Raw genomic sequence first — 17,623 nt, 5'->3', positions numbered from 1 at the left:
CGGTGGTGAACAAACGTGGAATTGCTATGCATGACTAGAATGGGGATAATGAAAAACAGACATTCACGTTGACGACAGCGCAGTAACCCAGAGGAAGCCGACCGACATCGATTGGGTTGCTGGATCCTATGAGCAATAATTAATTGCTCGTAGCTGGATCACACACCATCAGATTACGTAACTGCGTCAGAACAGCCTGATCTGATGCAGTTACGTAATCGCGTAACATCATCAGATTGCGTGCTCTGCAATAGATATCACAGCGGTCGCCATGACGGTTACGTAAGGTTCCCGCTAATTGCGTAACTGTTTTTTTCATACTTCACTTAGCAAAAGATCAAGGCCTGCAGGGGAAACCAAACCGGGTTGCAAGACTTGTGTACCGTTACCGATTAAATCGAATGCGTTTTTTATTTCGACAACAAACAAATTATTGCATTTCAGGGTGCGGGATTCCCATGATAGAGCCTTTTGAAATGTGACAAATTCTTTAGACCCTCTGCCTTTTTGACATCAAAATGCTCTTTTAGGATGTGACAAGTCCTCGACATTAGCCTACCCCTGTACAAGCCAAATATATTTGAAATACAGAACGGGGCTGTGAACATTACGTCTTCCTTGACTAGCATCGTGCGGGGTCGGTTGATAATATTTCGGTATTTTCCAGTAACCAGTCTGGCATTTACGACAAAAGGTCACGTTGTTAATGTCTTGAAATTAAATTGAACTGAACATGCTCGTACTTAGTCCTTTCACCGAATTCCATTGCATATCCTCAGTGTTTTATCAAATACCGACATAAATTTCCTTCATTCAAATAAAAACTTCACAAGTCAAAATGAACAGAAATTTGAAATTTTATTGCTTTTTAAAAATGAGTCATATTTACACTGTACGAGGTATCTATCATTCACCTCAATTCTCAACAAGAACACATTACATTGTGTACTTTGAAATCCTACTACTATTACTCTGACCACACAGTTCATAAGCCTCGCTCCCTACCATCGCAATAACTTTTATTTAGAGGTTAAAACCCAACCCCACGGCTTCAAGGTATAACCCCCTACCCACCCTGGCATCTCAAGGTTTCAACCTCCCCCACCCAAGTAATTTGAGGTTTTATGAACTGTGCGCCGTTTCATGATACTAATGTTTGAAGCGATTACGATTCGGTGAGTTTCATATTCAACTCTTCGAGACGCATCTCATAATCAACTCGAAGTTCCAGTTTCCGCAACTCTTCCGAATTCAACATTTCACCGCGTTTGACTTGCGCTTCTAGTTTCGCGATTGAATGAAGTTCAGCGTTGATGTTTCTGATTTCGCGACTCATCGAATCATCGTCGCGTGAAACCTGAAATATTGAAAACAGTTTCACTATGGTTAGACAGAATCCAAAATTTCAAAACCTGTTAGAGGGTGGCCACTTAATAAAATTTACAAATTCCCCTTTTCCGCATTATAGCACACCAGAGTGAATCCCAAGAAATTTCTTAGTTTAAAATGTTACAATTTATTCATTTTTCATTGAATCACGTATCGACTAAGAAACTCTTTGTCAACAGCATTATCCAAATTCGTAATTTTTTCTTTTGCAAAATTTGTCAAATTCCCAGAGTTTTCTGCTTCCCTGAGCTTTCCAGGTCAGTGGCACCCGGAATGGGTACTTACCTCCTGTTGAAGGTCACTTATATTGCCTCTATCACTGTCAAGCTGTTCATCAGGCTGTTGACCAGTTTGAGCCCACATTACCCCAGGCTGTTGCGGGATTATTCGAGGTTGCTGTTCACCTGAAACAATTAGGCAAACACGTATATCCAAGGCATTATGGGCACAACGCGCAGAAAATGGATAAGATTTTGAATTCGTAGTACTCACGTCTGGCAGATGAGATTCCACGCCCGATCCCACGACCGAAACTAAGCAACGTCAGATTATTGATTCCGATCATCGCGAACGACGGAGGCTTCATTTTCTGAGTCGACGCTCCCCCACGGCCGAAACCATCCAGGTCGAAATTAGCGACGTTTCTCGATTTTTGGGCTACAATGAAAGCACGAGGATATCCCAAATAACCGATTGTTGATAGATAGATCACGATGGAGAGAGTGGGGGATTTGAGAGATAGAGGGGGGGGGGTTGTAATAAGTACAAACCTATTTGTTGAATTCCACGTCCAACACCGGCAACATTACGAGCTTCATACAACTGCTCCTAAAAAACATTACCATAATCACTATCATTCATCTGCATATATAACCGACTCTCGTAGTTTGAATTTTCACCGAAAAATGCAATAGATTTCTTTTCTTGTCCTTTACAAGCGGGGCATGTTAATTCAGTACACTGTACATAAATGAAGCAATTGGAAATAGATTTCAGTTCCGGCCCGAGGGGAAAACAATCTTCCATCAAGCCTGAAGCAGCAAGCTATTACTTAGTCAGTCGCCTAAATTCGACTTCGTAAAGATTAGAAGGGGCTAAGAAAGCATTTTGGAAGGCGAAACATTTACCTTAGCCGCGATAACGCGAGGTTTAGTTTTAGGCAGACGCGAAGCAGTTGTCACGGCGATGGGGTGCTTGACGACGTCCAAATCGATATCGTCGATGCATTCCCCTGAAGAAAAACATTTTTCAAAATTACATCAATCTCGATGATAAAACGATAGGAGGGACTGAATGATTCAAATTCAAAACCTTTTCCCCTTCTTTCCGCGATCAAAAGCAACCGTCGCTTGAACTCTTTTTTCTCGGCTGGCGTCATTCCGGTCGTGTCCTTGAATCGAGGCATATTTGGATCGATGTCTAATAATCGTTCGTCGATTCCGATTCGGGCGATCGGTGCTGCCTCTACAATAATCAATAACACACAGTTACCATAGAGATCGGTGCTGCCTCTACAATAATCAATAACTCAGTTACTATGGTGATCAGTGCTGCCTCTTCAACAATCAATAAAACACAGTTTCTATAGAGATCGGTGCTGCCTTCACAATAATCAATAACACACAGTTACTATGGTGATCAGTGCTGCCTCTACAATAATCAATAAAACAGTTACCATAGAGATCGGGGCTGCCTCTACAATAATCAATAAAACAGTTACCATAGAGATCGGGGCTGCCTCTACAATAATCAATAGCATGGACGGTTCATAGCTTCCATGACCTATCTAATTCCAATCCATGACATTCTTATGGTTCAATTCCAGGGTTTGAGTTTGTGCGGGCTTCGGCTGGAGGCAATCAAAACCCTGGCAAGCGAGGATGCTATGAAACTGTGATATTCATGAGGCATGGAGAACACCAAGGCAGAACATCTAGATTTTATTGTGCTTTGGATAACAAGAACTGGTAATCATCCATTGTGCTACCTTTGGTCATGACGTGCAATTAATGTGAGAGGTCATTTAAGCTTGTACGCTATTAGTTCAGTATATCTCAATAATTTAAGTGAATCCAGCCGTCCTGGAAAAATGAACTAATTTTACAAGTTTTCATTTCAACATTACAAGCTTACACCATATTTTGTTCGATTCTAGACTCAATCGATGTAAATACTAACCAGCATCCCAATCCTCGAACGGCTCCGGGGGCACCCAATCAGATACCGGCATATCGGTACATCCTTTATACATAGTACCGCCTTCACGGGAACATTCATGAGCGATCTGCAGTTCTAAAATCGCTTTATCCGGGCAGTTAGCGATGTGATAGCGTTTCTCAGGTGCCGGAAACTCGTGACGAGCGTTGAATGGACACGTCTCGTACTCCAGGCCGGCATGATTCTGTAAATAAACAAAATACAGTAGCTCTATATACATAAACAACATTAAAAAAATACTTCATATCTCGGAATAACAACAAATTCTATACTTCGCTCAAATCAAGGTTTTTTGTTAACTCTATCCTAAGCTAATTAACCTCATTGCCTAATCATGCCCATCAGATGTAAAAGCAAAGGCTGAGCACAGGATTAGGACAATTATTTGGCTATCTTACACAGGGACTTGTACTTAGAGGTTGAGGTTAATCATCCAGTATCCCAGGAAGCTCTACTTAAAAGAAATCGGCCAACTGGATGATCCTATACCATTTATTTACCCCCAGCCTAATTATATTGATGGTTGTCTTGGGTTTAGCAAGTAGGCCTATATGAGCATTTTTATGCATAGGCCTCAAAAGTGGAGAATAGAAAAGACAAAGAAAGAAGAATGAGGTTAGGCCTAATAATAAAGCGATGAGAGTGATGATTTAGGAATTATTACAAATGCACCGTCTCACGACCTAAACAATTGATTACAAATTTAGCTCAATCTCATAACTATGATAAATGTTTCACGATAAATAAATGATTTGAACTATTCTAATGAAATATTCTTCGTGATAAAAAATACTTACCCGTCGACATTTCATTAAATGATACGGTAATCTCCTCACTCGAATCTCTTGGTGAGAAGGATCGTACGGGCAAATTTCCATATCATCAGGGTGTTTAATACGATTTAAAGCCATTCTGAGACACGTTTACGGGGACAATTCAGAATCTTGAGCTCGGTTGTGTATCGTGTTATGGTTGTGAAATGCTTGCGTTATGTGAATGGCCCGCATCTTCCGAGCATAGAAGTATTACCATAGAACTATTCTAGTTCACGTATTCTCCGCCAATCATTTGTAGAGGGGCAGCACTTGACGGTTGAAATTTGTAGAGCCTGATAATCAGATAATAGACGATAATTTACACCCCACTGTTGATTCACAGCTTTTATTTAGCTTAGACATTCCGACTGTAAGAAATAATCAGGACAAAAGAACGAATAACACAGGCTATCAGTTAATTGATTTCTGTAAAGAATCATTCATTAATTATACTCAATGGCAGATGTGGCAGGGACCAGTCTGGTGATTATACTTTTAAGGGAACTAGTGTTATTGATTACTTTGTATGCGATATTGTCCAGTTTGAATATGTTTGCGATTTTCAGATAATGCCTTTTGAACCGCTATTGTCTGATGGACATAACTCTCTTAGGCTTTGTTTAAGCAGAAATTCTAGGGACACTATTATTGCTGATAATGCTAACAATGAGCAGGTAAATGGAAAGCCATCAATTAGATGGGACAATAGTAGATCGGATCAGTTTTTCGCGACGGTAGAATCAAGATTATATGACATTGGCCTCAATGATTCACTTATGGATGGATTGCAGGACCTAGGTAGTCAGTCTCTAAACAAAGTAAACGAACTCACTGATAGATTTGTATCTTCCCTGTTGTTAAGTGCCGAAGAATGTAACTTGGTGCTCAATAGGAAAAATAGAAGAAGTAGAAGCCCGGTTCATAACAAGTGGTTCAATCGTAGCTGTAGGGATGCACGTAAAGATTATAATTTTTATAAAAACAGATATAGAGGTTGCCCCACCCCTTCTAACTTTGAAGCTTTCAAGAACCCGTCAAAGAAATATAAAAAAATCATCCGGGAAAGTAAGAGGAAACAGAAGGAAACTTTTAAAGAACTACGAGATTGTGAAGTCAATAACCCGAAAAAGTATTGGGCTATGCTTAATTCTGCAACTTATGCAAAAACTAAGGACGCTAATATTGATATTGATATTTTTCTTGAACACTTTATGCAATTAAATGACTTAAATGGTGTAAACGAAGGGAACGATAATATTGAACAACAGAATGATGATCCTCCTGTATATGACAACCATATTTTAAACTGCGACATAACAGCTGATGAAGTAATGAAAGCTATCTCATTGCTTAAGAACAATAAGGCACCTGGTATAGATGGAATCACTAATGAGTTATTAAAATTTAGTCGGTATCCGTGCTTAGTTAATATATTACGAAACCTATTTGATTTAGTTCTTAAGACTGGACATGTTCCGGAGACGTGGTCTATAGGGATAATTAAACCTGTTTTTAAAAAGAAAGGCGATCCCACTAATCCTGATAATTATAGAGGTATAACACTAGTTAGCTGTCTTGGTAAATTATTCACAAGTATCCTTAACCAAAGGCTGTCAACTTTTCTCGATTCAAACAATATAATTAGTGAAGCACAGGCCGGATTTAGACCAAAATATTCTACTACTGACCATATTTACGCGTTGAAAACAATCGTCGAATTGTACCAAGGAAGAAGACTTTTTTGCGCCTTTGTAGATTTTAAGAAGGCTTTCGACTCGGTTTGCCGGGTTACATTATGGAGAAAATTGATAGAGAGTAGCATTACGGGGAATTTTTTGAACGTAGTTAAAAATATCTATAATTCGGTGAAATCATGTGTTAAATTTAACGGAAACACATCACAGTATTTTGCTGCTGATAGAGGTTTAAGACAAGGTGAAAATTTATCACTTATCCTATTGTCCTTATTCTTAAACGATATTGAAGACTTTTTTGCTACGCGCGGTAAACCAACTTTGTCGTATATTGAAAAGCTTAATGTGAATTGTGACCCAGAACTAGGGACTTTACTTAGCTTATTCATTATCCTTTATGCGGATGACACAGTCATTCTTGCTGAAGATGAGGAATCTCTCCAGTCACATTTAGATACATTATTTGAATATTGCGCCGACAACGGCCTCACGGTGAATGTTGATAAAACTAAAATATTAGTCTTCGCTCGAAGTAAAAGTAGGATTAAGCGTATTTCGAAATTCATGTTCGGTAATCAGGAGTTAGAGATAGTTGAGGATTATGTGTATCTCGGAGTGAAATTCAATTGGAACGGTAGTTTCGCTAAAGCAAAAAAGATTCTCTATGATAAAGCTATGAAAGCTATGTATTCTATTATTCATAAGGGCAGACGTTTGAAACTTCCAGTAGATGTAATGTTTTAACTATTTGACATGTGTGTCGCTCCTATCGCGTTGTACGGTTGCGAAATCTGGGGATATGAAAACCTTGACTTATTAGAAAACTTCCACTGTTTATTTTGTAAAATTATCATGAAAGTTACAAAATATTCCCATAACCTTCAAGTATTAGCGGAGTTAGGACGTTATCCTATGTATATAAGCGTAAAGCGTAGAATGATTAATTTTTGGGTCAAAACGATTCAGTGCAAACAAAGTAAACTTAGTTCAATTCTCTATAAGATATCTTATAATTTATATCTGAATGATAGGTTTAAGAGCCCCTGGCTGTTATTTATTAAGAAGACTTTTGATGTCTGTGGCCTTTCGTATATCTGGACACAACAATCTATGGTAAACTCTAGGACTTCTCCATAACAATTACACCGTATACTCCGTGATCAGCATGTGCAAGAGACAGAATTTAGGCTAAATAATAATCCGTTATACATTAATTTTAGACAATATAAGAAGGATATCAAATTTGAAAACTATATAAATCGGCTTGATGACGACTTAGTGACCAGTTTATTCCTGTACAGGATTGGGTCTTATCTCCTATACCTGTAAATAAATTGTCAAATCTCCATCTACCGAGAACCGATAGATTATGCCCCACCTGTAACGTTTTAGGCGACGAACTACATTTCATTTTTGACTGTAAATTACTTACCGTATTCCGTGAAAGCTACCTAAATTCAAATACCTTTCGGAATCTTGATGTTTTAAAAAATCCAACTTTTAAACTTGCTAAATTTATCAAATTAGGTCTGGATGTATATAGATCCCTCCGGTAGTGTGTATAAATAGTATGTTGTAAATAACGTTTGTTATGTTCCAAAGTGCTTTTATCAACTGTTTTTGTAAATAATTGTAAATACTGTTTTTCCTCCATGTACCATGGGAATGGTTGGAGTGTAATAAATATTCGTATTCGTATTCGTATTCGTATTCGTATAATTTGTTACAGAAATGTATGCTTACTCTGGCAAACGAGTAATATTCAATAAAGTTTATTCATAATAAAACCTAAGTATGTTTGTTTGGTGGTAATTTTGTAAAATTTTTATCGAATCGTTTGCATTTTTCTCAGTTCATAGTGCTAACATGGATTAGGAAAAGTTTTCCTAGATAAGTTAGTTCACGTTTGCACCGCCAATGATTTGTATAGAGGCAGCACTTGACGGTTAGAATTTCACACCCGGTCCGTATTCCTACTGCAGCAAGCGATCTTATAATGGGAAGATGGCCGCGCCCATGATGATTTGAATGCGAACCTAATTGGTAGAACATTTCGCACGATTTATTTCAATTTTTCAGCTGTGACAGTTGGAGAGAAAATGGTCGTTTGTAAGTTCTGGACGCAAGGAAGATGTCGATTCGGTGATAAATGCTGGCACGAGCATCCTTCTCAAAATAAAGGTAGTTAATTAGGCCTAAACAAACTTGTCTCTACTCTCTCTACTCTCTCTATCTACAGTACAGACAGTACCAGTACCTGTCTACGCGGGAGTCGGTTACGTCAAGGCTTCTAGGTGTGTGCTGTGGCGCAGTGGGTAAAGCGCTGGTTCACCGATAGACAATTTTTTCTTTGGGTTCGAATCCAAGCCAGAATACTGTTGTACTGTATATTGCGCATGTGCTAACTGACTCCCGTATCCGCAGCTATTGCACTCTGGTTTACGGATTCCTGTAACCGTAGCCGCGGCGTTAATTAAATTTCGTTACGTTACTCTGGTTCGTTTAGTTGGCCATTGGATGGTATTTATGATTTTCGTGACTCCCTTGGTTTGGGCATGGCTTCTGTTAAGTTGATGATAGATAAATGTGCCCCAATGAGTCTTACGACTTAGACGGTTGAACATCCAAACCTGTTTGAAAATATCAATGATCCAATGGTATGCTGGGTGCGACAGGTGCCCCTATATGCCATGGTTATATACTGGTGTCTATAAGCATGACACTTTCCTTAAATCAATGACACTAGCACCACACACTGGAAAGGTGACTTAAACTGCAGTTAGACCCTGTCATTAGTCAGTCCTTTTATTGCGGCTTAAATTTCTCAATTTTCTTTTCCTTTCATTCGTGAATTGAACAGGTTTTAATCAGAGCAGTCAAAATGTGTTCAGGAATCAGGCGTCTGGTGGTAAAAATCCGTACGTTTGGTTGAATTCGACGTCGTCCACCGGTAAATCAAACAGCAACGACCAATCAGCAGCCAGCCCACAGGATATCATGTAAGCGTTTGACTAAATCCGGCGTGAGAATGAAATTTGACGCACCGAACCCAGTTCCACTGTTCGCGCTTATATTTGAAATTAGTTCAGATTGTCGAGCATTTCAAATCACTTCCATAGTAATAATTAATGATAATGTTAATATGTGTCTTATATAGCGCTAAATCCAGTGAAGCTGCTCAGAGCGAGCACTTTACATTTTTCGACTGGAAAATGACCACCGGAATAAGACTGAAGTTTTACTTTATTATAGATTACAAAATAAGCCACGAACACGAAACAATTAAATAGTTTTCGTGCACAGTCCCCAATATGCAATATCTTACTATCAACGGAATTAGTCCATATTTACCCCAAATGTAGATTCAACAACCATTACTTCTATTCTGCAAAACACGAGATGGTTGGTTTATCGGAGGTTTACTTCTGACCATGAAGATGAATTCAGTCAAACTCACTTAAGTCCCCTTGTTTCAATTTGTATTTTCAATTCATTTGACTTAGGTCATTTGGAAAAATTGTCAACATAATGATTATCAGAACTACAGTGACTTAAGAAACAAGTTTCGCTTGAATTTCATCGTAGTAAAACCTCTGCTGAATCTGTTGGTATTTTATTAACTGACTGTCAAGCCTCCATCGACGTAGATACACTGTCCGTTAACCATCTTAGATCGGTCGCTTAACAAATACACAATCGTATCAACCACGTCCTGTTCCTCTGAATAAAAAAATCAATATACTTCGATAAAAAGAATTGCCATAGAGACTCTTTTGTACCCAGTGAGGTTATGAAATTGGTTCTCAACTCGGTTAGGTTCAGGGGTAAAAACAAACCCCCTAAAATCTTCGAAGTTATATTTTGGTTAGTGGCGTTGTAAACCCACCTGGCAGTTTGCCTAGAGGGATTCTATCTATCTGACCATCGATTGCTTTCTGAAATTCTGGTGGGCCTCCACGAATGTATTCCATAATTATCTTAGTCTTAGTCACGCACGGGTTGACGGAGTTGACTCTTATCTGTACGAATAACAAAAATAACTTAGTCTGTAATTAGACTTGTTGAAAGGGACCAAAGACCCACCTTTAAATGCTGCACAGTCGTGACTTAGTCTCAAAATCTTTAGACTGGTCTGTCTTTAGTTTTCAGGTTAGTTATAGAACAACTAAGATGGTCTTGAACCTATCTGATATCTAAGCCATGACTTTACAACTGTACCCTGGTTCCATAGTTGGGACTTATTACAAAACTCAGTCTTCAGTCATTTTTTGTCTCAAAGACAAACTTACTTTCCGGCAGTTTTAGCATGGGTATTTACGCGCGGTCAAGAATCAGCCCCTGGCCTGTTGGCCAACTCAACGTACACCAATACCTTACATACCCCGTGGGGTCCGAATTGTACGGCTGCGCTGCGCGTCATCGCATCCAAGGCCGCTTTACACATCGAGTAAGAATCCATATCGTTGTTCAGATTTCGAGTTGAAAAAATACTGGAAACGTTCACCATTGAACCGATAGCCTTACGCTCGATCAAGTTTCGAGCGACAACCTTTAAATACGGAAAATCAAGCGTGTAAACTCTCGATACAAAGATGTAGACCGTATCTCGGAATATCGGACTGATACCTGAGTGATGTTGATGGCAGATTTTAAATTCACCTTCATCTTGCTATAAAACAGATAAACTTAATTTAAACATAATTACCGTAGTTCGAATTCAATATCTTCGAACAGGGCTGCAGACGTCTATTGCGCCATTATTTTAGAGCGTCTACGCCGCATGGCCGTGTATAAATTGGTGATGGACTTAGCAAGTACACGGCATCGCAGTGTATCGCTGTCATTAGTACCGTGATTAGCTATAATCTTCATTTGATAATAATAATAATAATAATAATAATAATAATAATAATAATAATAATTTATTTCCAAATCCATATTAGAATATGCTCTTTGGCTTACGAATAATATTTTTAAAAGAATACGGAACTAGCAAATAAAAAGTAGATATAGATACAAGTAAAACACGGCAGAATTAGGCGTTTAAGAATAAGCAATAGTAAAAAGGTGAGTTTTTAATCGTGATTTAAAACTCGATCTAAAGAAGTGCTAAAACGTAAATGAGTAGGTAACCTATTCCAAAGATATGGCGCATGGTAAAAGAACGCTTTCTGACCAGCAGATAAAAGTTTGGCTCTAGGCTGAGTTAAAAGCAACTGACTAGATGATCGTGGATCTCGAACACTAGGTTTGATAGATAAAAGTGATTGGAGATAGTAAGGAGCATGTGAGTTAAGACATTCAATATCATTTGAAAGATGGCAGCGCTCGTCAAACATTGTGAAATATAAGTGACTAAATAATACACTGCTCTATAGTGGTATGCATATTATACAACAACCTGGGATGGAATTTTGTAAATTTTCAAATTATCTCCCATTCTTTAGGCGGGTATTGATTAGTCGGCGCTGAAAGGGTTGTTGTGATCCTTACTCGTCGAAACTCTCCTCCGTGAGGGTTAACAGCGGTCCGTCCGGTACTACCAATGCCGCGTTATTAATCAATAGATCTATGGGCAAAGCGCCCTCTGCGGCGTCGCGAGTCGTCTTCCAATCTCTCAGATCAAGACAAATCGTCTCGATTTCGGGACACTGCGAAATATGAAAAATACCACCGGACATTATTTATACTTTGGGGGGTTCATAGCGAGTCTCCTAAGTCTCCGAACCTCTTGTTTCAGCGAGTCAAGGTCAGATTGCGTACGCGACAAAGCCACAACTTTAGCTCCACATTTCGCTAGTGTTTTCGCACAACAACGGCCTATACCTATTTAACATACAGATTTAAGTGAAACATTAACTCGTATTTCGTGTACAATTCAAAATGCAATACCGTGATGTACATCGCGGATTACGATTACGATTACGATTTTATTTACACTCCAACCATTTCCATGGTATATGGAGGAAAACTATTACACATGGATATACAAATATTTACAAAACAACACTGAAATGATTAAAATTTAGAGAATGAAAACGTAACAAAATATATATATATACATCAACTATTTACAATACTATATATACTATTGGAGGGATCTATATACATCTAAGCCGGTCTTAATGAATTTAGCTTATTTGACCGTTGGGTTTTTCAGAATATCAAGGGTATTTAAGGTATTCAAATTCAAATAGTTTTTGCGGGGTTTGTTAAGTAAGGTACAGTCAAACAGAAAATGGGATTCGTCACCTAAAGTATTACAAGTGGGGCATATTCTATCGGCTCTGTCTAAATGAAGGTTTGAAAATTTGTTCGCAGGTTAAACATAGGACCCGACCCTAAATTCAAATAAACTAGTTCCTAAGTCATCACCAATTTGATTCGGCGAAATAATGCCCCCCTAGTGGTGTATTTTTCGATAAACTATACTTACCCTTACCGGCGCCGGTTACAAGCGCTCTTCTACCGTTGAAATTTATTTCCATTTCTCTTGGTTTTACCAGTAGGTTGTGCGGGTTAGTTCAGTTGTAACCGGTGTAAGTTGTAATAGAGACAATACCTGGGTAGTAATCTCCTCTGAATATTGTGAGTGTCATCTGCATAATCTGTTTCATGCGTGTAATGTTGGTTTTCTTTCGAAATTAGGTCAAACAAGTGTTGGGAAGTAGATTATTAGGAATTTGAATAAATGCCGCCTGATTTTCTGACATCTGTCGACCAGATAAATGTCACCATTCCGAATGTTATTCTTTAGTTCTCAGTTTAGTTACTTCGTAATTGCGGGTTAAATCAATATTAAGGAATGATTTTTCGGTAAATGAAAGAGTTGGGGGTGTTTAGAGTCACTGAGCTATCGTGGCCACTGACCATAAACTCAGGGATTCAGACAATCTTGAAAATAAAACGGAAAACCCCGTGATTTTGACAAATTTGGCAGAAAACTCAACACGCAATTCGGATACCCCGGTAATATTAATGACCACGTGTATAATAATCAATAAAAATTTGTAATTTCGCGGAAATGAGCCACCCTGATGGGGTCATAAGTTTAAACTGTCTTCTTGCCCGTTCATCAAAAGACTTAAAAGAATCTATTGACCCCAAAAATTGGCCGCATGGGAAGCAAAGTGACTTGTGGCCATTTTTGTTCGGCAAAATCAGCATTTTTGCTCATTTTTGAAGTTTTCATGGGAAGAGTTGGAGACTGTCCGGCATAGAATGTGAAATTGCATGTTTCGATTTTTGTGGGACTCGTCTGTCAGATTGTCGAGCATTTCAAACCACTTTCTAAGCGCGCACAGCGTTCCTGGAGCCCTATTTGTTATCGGAGAGTGTATATTTTCAGCGGTGTAATATCCCGCGATGTTGAAGTCTGGCAGCAGAGTAAAATGTGGCCGTTTTCGTGTTACGCGTACGCGGGTTCGTTGCCGAGTTTTCCCGGATTCGAAGATGTCTCCGCCGAGGAAATGAGATACGAAGCTTACGTCGAAGGCCAAGCGACTCGCAGTTTCAACAATTATGTAAATCACGGATCAGTTTCTTGTAAAAAATCAGGATTTCCAAATTAGCCTCGAGCGAATAAGAGCTCAGTCATAGAAATTTCTATTAAGTTTTCGTTCTTATTTTGAAGAAAAACAAAGAAGCCCATTTAGCCGCAGAGAACAAGGCCAAACAAGACCAACTGAAAACTGAAAATTTGAATCCTTCGATAAAAGCTAAACTAGTAAGTGTTCCATGTTCCGTCAGATGGCGCTTCATCCTCTGAAGTGTTGAAGGAATATTTGTAACAATATTTTCGTCTTAAACATCTGTCTTCATGCCCTTCTTTCTGTCTTTACAGTTGTCGGTTGTTGAAGATTTCAAGAAGCTTTCAACTGCTGGGTAAGTTTATCTAGAATTTCTGTAAATCATTTTACGATATATACCTTACTCGGCCTAACTTGGTAGTGTTGGGAATCCGGGAACCCGGTAGCATTCGGTCTGCTCTGACTATTTCTCTGAATTGACAATGAGGGAAATGAAACTTAAGTTAAATTTGGCAAAATTTGCCGACTTGACCGAATACCGAGTAAGGCGGAGTCTGTGCTATATACAAAAGGAAATTATAGTTGTTGTCTACTGTAAATACAGTCAAATTTGGTTCAGCCATTAGAGCTAGGACAATCATTGTGTTGATTACTTACTCTTAGCGAATTGAATTGAAAATTTCGCGCAGATTGGGACTAAAAATAGTGATGACTCAAGTATTGCAGATTGCAGGAGAGCATTAAACTCTGGGGAGGATAATCATGTTTCACTAGGTCAATGAAAGTATTTATTTCCATCCTTATTTCTTTCCAGATCGTCTGCTAAAACTAATCTCTTCGGAAACAGTTCGTCATCTGTCGCTGCGAACAAAACAGGATTATTCGGCAAACCCGTCGCCGCCGTGACCGGTAGCAATGCGCAGAATAATAATCCGTTCGGTGGCTCGAACGCTAAACCGAGTTTATTCAACGGAACGAACGTGTTCGGAGGATCCGCCGCGCAGACTAATAACAACATTTTCGGCGGAAGTTCGTCTAGTTCCGGTTTATTCACGAAAACTCCCGCCGGTTTATTCGGTAAGAATAGGTCCGCCAGCGGTAACAATAGCGATAATTTATTTGGAAGAAGCACGACGGTCACCGTGGGCGGACTGTTTGGTAAAGTCGCGTCGACGAACGTCTTCGGCGGTAACGCTACGAACAGTAATAACGCCTCGGTGGCGACCTCTAGCGGTAACACCTTCGGACAACCGTCGACATTCGGTTTCAATTTGAATAATCAGACGAGTTCTACGAGTAATATTAATTCTAATAATAAGCTATTCGGCGGGCAGACGACCGGACAAACGTCGCTATTTGGAAAAGTCCAGCCGGCTCAAAAAAACTTATTCGGCAACGTTCCATCTCAAAACGCGTCTGCTGCTTCGTCGTCATCGACAACTGTTGCTACAGCGACGGGTGGATGCTCTCGCGTGGCTTTTTATACACCGCTTTCGGAATTGACTGACGCGGAAAAACAGCAATACATGGCGGATAAATTTACAATCGGTTGTATACCCGTTAAACCACCCCCGAGAGAGTTCGTTTAGACTGTTTGCGGGTGGGTTTTAACTGTTAAAAGTTCAATTAAGTTAATCCGCAGCCTTGGACTAACCCGCCCACCCTCGTCAAATGTGCGAACATTCGCTACATGTATTTTTAATTGAAGGCGATAGTCTGAATGATCTCTTATTGAAATTGTACTCTTAGAATATCTATGTCCAGTGTTTGTATTTTGCCTGTATTTTCAAGTGCTGAAATCATGTGAACATGTAGCCTACTGCTTGTTTATCAAATGACCAGCGTGAGTAGTTGATTTTCAATTAGAATCGTCCCAGGTAAAGTCCTGAACACTTGATAAGTTTGAAATTGGAAGAATGCTGATTAAGTTTCAAATGTCGTTAGGGGTGTAGGGTCAAGGTTGCAGATTGAAACTTTAATTTTATGTCAGTTTAAAGTCTCAAGGAAAACAACGTGAGAATTTTTCTTTTGATGCAAAATTTTTCTTTCACTGAAATTATGAAAATCTAAGATCTACAAGTATTAATGATTATTAAATAAATCAGATTTAGATATAAATACGTTTTACTATGTCTTAAGTTTTCTGGAGTTTTCAGAATAGTTGTTTTTTCCATTGGTTCTCCCCCCTGTGAGTCACAAAATTAGTTTCCACAAATTTTCAAAAAAATGAAAGAAAAAAATATTGGAACCCAACGTTGGGCTTAACCTCCTCTTCCTTAGAGTTGTGATATCTGGCGGCAGATTCGATTAGTCCATCTACCAGTGACGTCACTTCCGGTTGCATTTTAAAACTTAGCTGCGCGTAAACTTACCACTCGCTACTTGAAAGTGCTTCTTGAGGGATGTATCGAACTTACTACAGCGGAACCTCGTTACAACGAACTTAAGGGCTCCAGAAAAAATATTTGTTATACATGTAACCGATAGTTCATTATAACAAGGATTGAAATTACTCAAATTGTCCTAATAAATTCAAGGTTGGTTCTAGGTTCATTATTTGGCCTACGGGTTCCAATAGTTACTGACCTGGGCAGATCCAGCATAAACGCTTCGAGAAAAATTCGGGATCTACCTTTCTAGGGCTAGAGGGTTAAAATCTAAAAAAATTAAGCCAATTTCTATGAAAAGTTTTACGTGAGCCCCTTAGCCAAATTCGTGGATCCGCCCCGGCTGTCTGACTTTGTGAGTCCCACCACGACCTCGGCAAACGATGTTCGACCAATGCTGGACTAGATGGTAGATTTTGTAAACTATATGATCATTGTTACTTACCCCGTAGTTTGACGCACCGAGCTTGTATAGCGCATTTTACACAGGAGGAAGTACAGTTCCGAGTAGAAATGTTTAAAATAGCATTTTTCTGTGAACGAATCAACCTAAAAACATTTCAAGAAGATCATGTTCAAGATAACTCTACGTTATAAACCACCCTGTTTCACGAAATTCGAATTGATAGAGAAATCTGACAGTTTTCCAACAGTTCTGAATGGCATTTGACTGTTGAGTCAAAACATTGAAAATGAATTGATTTCAACTCAGAGTAAAACTCTGGGTCATGAGTTCAGAGTTAACTCTACCCTTAATGGAGTAATCATTTGTCAAATGATTACTCCAAGCTCTAACTCACAACTGTGGCACTGGATCCTGAGTTCAGTGTTAATTCTAACTCACAACTGGTGAACCTGGTGTACAAGGACATAGATTATTGATATTGTGCCGAGAGGGGCTTACGGAGAAAAAAGTGTACACGAAACAACAGTCAATCCAGACGGGCACTCGACTGATGGGTTTTTTAGAAAACTGCCCGGTTGCGTCACTGTTAGAAATCTTCGCTGCGGGACTATTGGTGTACATTCGACAACTGCCTGTAACAAAGAATATAATACGTGAAAATACCTTCGACGTTTCTCGGTATCGCGTATGTTCACGAGAAATCAGAAACATCGTGTCTGCAAGCAATGTTTCCCTAATAAAACATGTTTGCGGGTGTAGACGCATCGTTTGCGTTTGGCACAACGGAAACATAGAAACACGAAATCCAAAAGCTGTTTCTCGTATACCTGTTTCCTTGTGCGTTGGCACAGGCAGACACTCAAAGTAAAACATTTGATCTTGGAAAAATTGTTACCCGAAACCATGTGACGAAAATACACTCATATCATTTTAGAGGTGATTGTTTGATAGACGAAACTTGATACAGGGAATAATGGTTCATTAGAATAATCATTGAAAACTGCTGTTAGTCTATTAACGGCTATCTGGTGATAAAAATAAGCGTTAATCGTCTGCTGGTGTCACATGACGTACCCGAATAATTTCTGGTGGCCGCACAAAGGCCTCGCATGTGATATTGGAGCGCGCGAATCTCGCACCGTCGCACCTGTTCGAGCACCTGCAGCTAACCATCACCATATCAGTC

The 17,623-nt window shown here is 39.2% G+C and overlaps 3 protein-coding genes across 4 annotated transcripts; 1 reads left to right on the top strand and 2 right to left on the bottom strand.

Annotated features, from left to right (window-relative positions):
* Positions 1-869: 869 nt before the first annotated feature.
* On the bottom strand, positions 870-4,670 carry LOC141909842 (uncharacterized). Its single transcript, XM_074800491.1, has 8 exons — positions 4,404-4,670; positions 3,568-3,790; positions 2,701-2,853; positions 2,517-2,620; positions 2,160-2,217; positions 1,882-2,046; positions 1,675-1,793; positions 870-1,357 (listed from the first exon to the last, which is right to left on the bottom strand). The coding sequence occupies exons 1-8, from the start codon at positions 4,515-4,517 to the stop codon at positions 1,166-1,168; spliced, it is 1,128 nt and encodes a 375-aa protein (XP_074656592.1). The 5' UTR covers positions 4,518-4,670; the 3' UTR covers positions 870-1,165.
* Positions 4,671-8,126: 3,456 nt separating this feature from the next.
* Positions 8,127-15,709, top strand: LOC141909673 (nucleoporin NUP42-like). The gene is made up of 6 exons (XM_074800235.1): positions 8,127-8,296; positions 8,976-9,114; positions 13,464-13,638; positions 13,749-13,841; positions 13,959-13,999; positions 14,459-15,709. Exons 1-6 carry the CDS (start codon positions 8,215-8,217, stop codon positions 15,231-15,233), a joined length of 1,305 nt encoding a protein of 434 aa, XP_074656336.1. The 5' UTR covers positions 8,127-8,214; the 3' UTR covers positions 15,234-15,709.
* Positions 9,426-12,639, bottom strand: LOC141909674 (L-xylulose reductase-like). Of its 2 annotated transcripts, none has more exons than XM_074800236.1 (7): positions 12,552-12,639; positions 11,844-11,941; positions 11,609-11,766; positions 10,742-10,784; positions 10,488-10,664; positions 10,002-10,134; positions 9,426-9,835 (listed from the first exon to the last, which is right to left on the bottom strand). In XM_074800236.1, the coding sequence occupies exons 1-7, from the start codon at positions 12,601-12,603 to the stop codon at positions 9,732-9,734; spliced, it is 765 nt and encodes a 254-aa protein (XP_074656337.1). In that variant the 5' UTR covers positions 12,604-12,639; the 3' UTR covers positions 9,426-9,731. The 2 variants fall into 2 exon arrangements, with proteins under 2 accessions (XP_074656337.1, XP_074656338.1); XM_074800237.1 differs by having other exon boundaries at positions 10,497-10,664.
* Positions 15,710-17,623: the final 1,914 nt, after the last annotated feature.

The sequence above is a fragment of the Tubulanus polymorphus genome, chromosome 8 (genome assembly GCF_964204645.1).
Source record: "Tubulanus polymorphus chromosome 8, tnTubPoly1.2, whole genome shotgun sequence".
NCBI classification, from domain to species: domain Eukaryota; kingdom Metazoa; phylum Nemertea; class Palaeonemertea; order Tubulaniformes; family Tubulanidae; genus Tubulanus; species Tubulanus polymorphus.
Note: the sequence above shows the minus strand (reverse complement) of the source record. Positions and strands in the feature narration are given on the sequence as shown.